This window comes from Dreissena polymorpha, chromosome 8 (genome assembly GCF_020536995.1).
Source record: "Dreissena polymorpha isolate Duluth1 chromosome 8, UMN_Dpol_1.0, whole genome shotgun sequence".
Classification (NCBI taxonomy): Eukaryota; Metazoa; Mollusca; class Bivalvia; order Myida; family Dreissenidae; genus Dreissena; species Dreissena polymorpha.
The window spans coordinates 63,419,127-63,425,736 of NC_068362.1; the positions used below are offsets into that span (position 1 = coordinate 63,419,127).

Consider the following 6,610-nt stretch of genomic DNA (forward strand, 5'->3'; position numbering starts at 1 on the left):
ATGAAAACGCGCACCAAATAAAACCATTTTTTAACATTTACACATAGTTCACCGAAAAGCGGAGCCTATTGTCTTTAGTGGACTGTACTATTTTCTCAAAATGGTTCAATACAAATATAACGGCATATTTTATCAATATATTCAAACGTCATGGTATTAAAGAATGCATACCACAGTTTGTTACATTGAGACTCTCTGGTGCTTCACTGTTAGAACTGGTTTGTCATTTTCCGTGTGCTCAGTAAGTTTTAAATCGTGTTAAAATGAGACAATGCTTGCATATAACTCAAAACATATTCATGTTTGAACAATTAAGTCATCAAAGGTTGTATCCTGCTCGAGACAAAAGCTTTATTTGCTTATTTTATAGCAAATGGTAATGTGAAATGATTGACGAATCAATTAAAATGCTGATGTTGGAACTGAGTTATTTGCTTGGCATTTACTATGAATGTGATGAACGTTAGGCGAACAAGGTTGAACTAAATGAGTGTATAATAAGTGCCTAGATTTGGCAGAACTCAGCCTAATGAATTGGCGCGAAGTGTCGTTTAAGATTAGCCTGTGCGGTCCGAACAGGATAATCAGGAACGCCACTTTCCGCCTTAACTTGATTTTCGTTTTGCTAAGACTTCTTTCAACGAAAGAATTCATACCAGCGGGAAGTGTTGACCCTGATAAATATGTGCAGGCTAATATAGGACGACACTTTACGCTTATGCATTAAGCCTGTACGACACTTTACGCGTATGCATTAAGCCTGGACGACATTTTACTCTTATGCATTAAGCCTGTACGACACTTTACGCTTATGCATTAAGCCTGTACGACACTTTACGCTTATGCATTAAGCCTGAACGACACTTTACGCGTATGCATTAAGCCTGGACGGCACTTTACGCTTATGCATTAAGCCCAGTGTTTTTTAGAACGAGGCTAACAATCCAGCCTTATGTATTCCCAAACAATGCAAACTTAACTTTTCAACAAGGAATCCTAATTCGAACATAAAACTATGTATTAATATGACACATCATATACATGTGTACATTATAAATATAATACATTCATGTTAATAATTGGTTTAATTCTGCAGTGGACTTGAACAAAGTGTTTTTATTAAAAAGAATTATTTAGAAATGTTATAACATTATACATAAATTTGAAATAAGATCAGCGTTTTAAGTTTATCAAGACTCGATTATTTTATTTTACATGCAATGTGCAATTAAAGATTCGATTATTTAATAATACAGCCAAGTTTACTTCTTTGACAAATTGAAGTACGGGCCAACATAAGTGATTGTTATTGATATTAATAAGATAAAAACTAGTCCCAGGGACATCGAGACGTAAAATGGAGAGCTAATTGTCGAATACTTTACAGTAGCACGTGAAAAGTTGACAATTATAGAGACAATAGACGCATTGATTCGTCCATACTAGTCTCAATATAGTGATTTCCGTAGATTAAGCAGTAACTTATGTCCTGCATTTGTGTCAAAAAGTGATAGTAGGTCATTTAGACTAAGATATTGTCCATGTGTTGTCATAAAATATAATTAGGTAAGTTAGGTTCTTTTCGAAAATGATGGTCATGTCAAAGAGTTATTTCTTTTGGGATTCATTTCGCTTCTTTATTTCATGACCTATAATAAAATTGTCGCCTATCGTTTTTTGCTGTTGACATTGTGAACATCGAATTACGAGTCGGTCCTTGCTCCAAATGACAGAATTTTGCACTAATTGTTTCGTCATACGCCATCACGCGACCACTACAAACCAGTAGGATATGTATCTTTCTTATAAATGTCCATATGGGCGGAACTTGGAAGAGGCTATCATGTTTCTCTAGATATTTTGAAACAAAGTCAGCCTGCGTAAATATTTGATGATGGCGACATCGTAAATTTGGATGATAACATGGGTTCATCTGACAGACTATTTAGAGCTGATGATCTTACTTCTTGCTTTTCTCCGAACAATGGAGTCGCGTTCTGATAAAACTGGGCATAATGCATGTTCGTAAAGTGTTGTCCCAGATTAGCACGTGCAGTCCGCACAGGCTAATAAGGGACGACACTTTCCGCCTAAATAAGATTTTCGGTAAGAAGGGACTTCCTTTAAACAAAAAATACCACGCACATGCATTGACCACACTTTACACTGAAGGGGGCTCATATTCTTGGCATCGGGAAGACTTGGTGATAGGTAATGAAGTTGCCTAGGTAATGAGTATTGGGATTCAATACGAAGATAAAGTCGAATAGCTGGTTATGGGTTGTTTGAACTTAAGCGATTATTAAGCAAATCACGATTACTCGATCAGGTATACGGTTATTTAACTTAAGCGCATTCTAAGCGAAGGACGAATAAATGGGTATTGATTATTCAAACTTGAGCGAATATCGAACCAAAGTAAAAAGAACAGCTCGGTTTTAGGTTTTGGAACTATTGCGATAATCGGGCGAGGAAAGAACACCCAGTAATTATTTTGAAAATATTTGAATATTGACATTTTTAAAAGAATAAAGAATGTGGGTTTTGGTCAGCTAAAAGTGTTTTGTTTCTCTGTCAATCTCTTCCTCTGTTTATCCATCCGTCAGTCGGTTTGTCATTCAAATCTTAAAAAGTTGAAATAACTTGAAAAGAACATACGAAACCATGAAACTAGGTACACAGATTCAGCTATAGAGTTTCTATACGTATGTCTGTTAATTCCGTCCTCTATTATAAGTATATCTGTCTGTTCGTCCGAAGTAGACCAGAAATAAATAGAAAAGTACATGTTATAAATGGGCTTTGCAATTTCTCAGAAAGTACTGAAGATTAAGGACAAAGCATAGTATACTTATAAAGGTACATGCAGCAATTAACATGGTGCAGGATCACGTGACTTTGTGGTGTTCCCCCTTTTAACTTTAATGGGTGTATACACGACGGTACAGGAGTGCTTAACAATAGGGCATGAATATTGCCAGCAAAATTGCCAAAGCCTTATTTAAGTTTGACTTGGACTTTTGACCTTGGGGCATATGTCTTTTCCAAATGCACTTCGTTAACAAAAATGAACTTTTTTTTACAAATTGACCTATAAATGATATAGCAGACGTCTTCATAATCTGTTTAAACCATTTATGCCTAGCGTCTAGAAAAAGGCATTGGCAAACAGCGTAGACCCAGATGAGACGTCTCTTTTCTTCAAGGAATTTCTGTAAGAAATATTCTAAATATAGAAATAAATATACTAGACATCCCAAATTTTGGATTTAAATTGATCCAATATAGAAGGATGGGAGAATCCACTTAGCATAAATGGGTTAATGGCATATTTGAAGCATTGACCATTGCGTGTAAACGTGTCCTTTGAGTGGAATGCCCTTGTTCACTGCATAACTTTTGGTAATACATCTTCTTGCGAAGTATACATAATAACAGACAAGCAGTTGCTGGGGAAACCTTTCGGAATGGAATACGAAAGGAACAGATGTTATGAGCTTTGGTCTGCAAAACCGGCGACAATTATTATTTTGTCCCGAAAATCTTAAGGGGATCATGAACACCTGCGATATGTTTTAATTGCAAATAATTATCTTCCGTTTGCAAGTTACACACCGTTTTATTAACATTTGGTTGAATAACAAATAAAAACTGTACAACATATTGAATAAATAAGATATTATGCACTTATTGTATTACGTTTCAATTGAATAATACGAAACGAGCGCTGTCTAAACGGATGCGATTGTTACTGTACTTGTACGGGGAGGTAACTGAGTACTATGTCTACCAAACTTCTTACAGTGTTACCTCTCCTTTTGAGTTTAATGATTTAATGTATTGTTTAAAATGACAAAGCACTCAATGTAAAAAGTTTATGTTAATGCTCATACAATAGTGTTTTTTTTCTATCAAATTCACATGAAGTGAATAGAATCTACCATGTCTATCATAAGGTAACAATTTATAGAATAATTTCTGTTTTCGGTTAATTTAAGGAAAAACAAAATAGATCTACATGCCACCAACAAGTTATAATATTAAAACTGGAAATCTGTCAATTCAATATCAATACTTGGAAAGGTCAAATGGCTTAAACTTGTTCGTTATGAATTAACCACAACGCAATGTTTGAACACACAGAAATCCACTTTATATGTTATGGTGGACAATACGACAATATGCCAAAAACTGGTCGCAGTCAAAACTCCTCCAATAAAGAGCATCTACAGATTTAACTGTGAAAGTACGACGGCGGTTCATAATTCTGCCAAAATAACAGAAAACGTTCGTCTTTTAAGAATCGTCTACATATAACGATTTTTCAACTGTGAAAATTAGCGCAATATCCATCCAGTTGTTATTCCAGTTCAAAACAAAAGGGTGGGGACATTCGACTTAGCGGATCAGTGCATTCGGTTATGCCTCCCACTCCGTGACGGCATTCAAATCGTATAACTCGCTTTAAATGCTTAAAGTATAATAGATCTACAATGTAAAATTTCCAAACAAAATAGCTCTCGATTAAGTACTATGCAAAAAATATTTCAAAGCGGGTGCAACGTTTTTCTTTTGGTACATTTGAACCGCTGTTTAAAAACCGGGCCCAAAAATATCGATGCGAGAAGCTGTTCGTTGTAAACCTAGCGGTAGTAAACAAGCTGTAGATTACGTCACCAATGACATCATACAATTTAAAATAAATATGATGACGTATTTAAGTGATTACATCACTTTAGCATTTTATTTTTAAGATGGTCGATAATAAAACATGTCGATAATACTCTATTTAGTTTATCTTTGTGGAGTGTGTTAAAGAATTTATGTTGATCTTAATAGACATAGCTAGACAAATATTGTACCTTACCATTTATAAGTTTTGTTTTAGAAGTGTTGTGTTAAGGCATGCAATAGTGCAACATGCACCCAAAGGATCAAGAAATTGCTGACTGTAAAAGGAAAATTGAGGTATCGTAATTATTTCCACAATTATAAAGACATTAATACATATATGTACTCGTTGTTGCAATAGACAATCAACACTCATTGTAAAAAGCTTTTTCTCAAGTAATGTGTTTTCAAAGTGAATTATTTATTTATAGCATTGTGAAAGAGAGGCTAGATCTCTGCTGGAGAAAGAAGCACGCGATTTTGAAGACATTGCACAGTCCATTGAACGGGAAACCAATTGGAACGTTGCAAAAATCTTCGCTGGATGTATAGGGATCGTTGTAGGCACTGTTCTGAGCCAAGTTTCTTGTAAGATCTTATTTATATACCCACAGTAACAAGTACTAAATAAGAAATGTAAATCTGTGCATTTGAATACATATCATTAAAAAGTATTAACAAATAACAACACATGTAGATCTAAATCTATTGAAATTAATATCGTACACAACTATTTACCGCACATGTTTCGAAGGCTAATAAAGTATACTCATTTATTTAACAGATGAAGCCAGTTTGGTATTAACACTTGCTGGTTGGGCATATGCTGGAACGAATCTGAGCAGCGCTGTTGAATGTATGCGAGCAGCGAAAGTCGCCAGAAATAATGCCGAAGAGAAGCGGGCTGAAGCTGCGAAGCTTCATTCAAGGCTGACGAAGCTTTTAAATTGAACAATATGTGAGAAACGATTTCGATGTCAACGTTTTAACGTTGCGAAGAATACTGACAACTCTATACTTAAGAGATGTTCTCCAAAATACTTCCTAAATTTCATTTGTTTACTGTTAGCCATATGCTTGTGTTATTATTTAGATCTAGTTATAATTTTATGGTGGCAAGTACTATGTATAATGACTAATTACGAATCAGAGTCTGAAAGTATTGACTGTTTTCGTTTGCTTGTCCATTATTCCATTCATGCTATTATATAGAATTACTCTCTTAATATTTAAATTGTGTGACCTAATCGATTAATAAGTTCATTTTGTTTGTAGTGATTTGCATTTATAAAATTATGATCTGTACAATCAATGCATAATTCCTGTTGTTTGTTTATAAAATGTGTTGAAAAACAGACGAACAAATACAAATCATTTAAGAAATACAATTTTTTAAAATTGCTACCAGGGTGTACTTGTTTAACGCAATTAAATAATCAATTGATTTGTTTGTTTATTTTAGAAAGTATACGTTTTAAGCTGCTACGTCATAGATGGTAAGGTGAATATAAATTAGGCCAAAACGTTATTTGCAATCTCAGAATCGTCAAATTGTTGAATAGTATAATAATAACTCAAATACGATCCGACCTTAGACAAAATAAAATGGACTTGAACTGTTCGCTACATGATTCGATAATAGTAATTTTTCGCCGTTTATACTAGATTTAATTAAAGGCCTATGATTTGGAATGATTAAATTTATTTTTGTTCATTAATAACTATGTTACTCAAATATTCTGGAAAATACACTGCAGTTTAATTATATAAATAATTAAATATATATTGCGAGTAATTTTAAAAAGCGAAAACACAAGTACTCTTTCTGTTCACACAAAATAAAGATATAAATTGACAATGAAAAATAAAAAAATTCCACATCACGACAAGTTATACTCTTTCTGTTTACCCAAGACACATATCAATTGCCAATGAAACA

The 6,610-nt window shown here is 34.0% G+C and overlaps 1 protein-coding gene across 1 annotated transcript; it reads left to right on the forward strand.

Annotated features, from left to right (window-relative positions):
- The first annotated feature begins 4,723 nt into the window (after positions 1–4,723).
- LOC127841930 (uncharacterized) lies at positions 4,724–6,115 on the forward strand. The gene is made up of 3 exons (XM_052371067.1): positions 4,724–4,968; positions 5,103–5,259; positions 5,456–6,115. The coding sequence occupies exons 1-3, from the start codon at positions 4,921–4,923 to the stop codon at positions 5,620–5,622; spliced, it is 372 nt and encodes a 123-aa protein (XP_052227027.1). The 5' UTR covers positions 4,724–4,920; the 3' UTR covers positions 5,623–6,115.
- Positions 6,116–6,610: the final 495 nt, after the last annotated feature.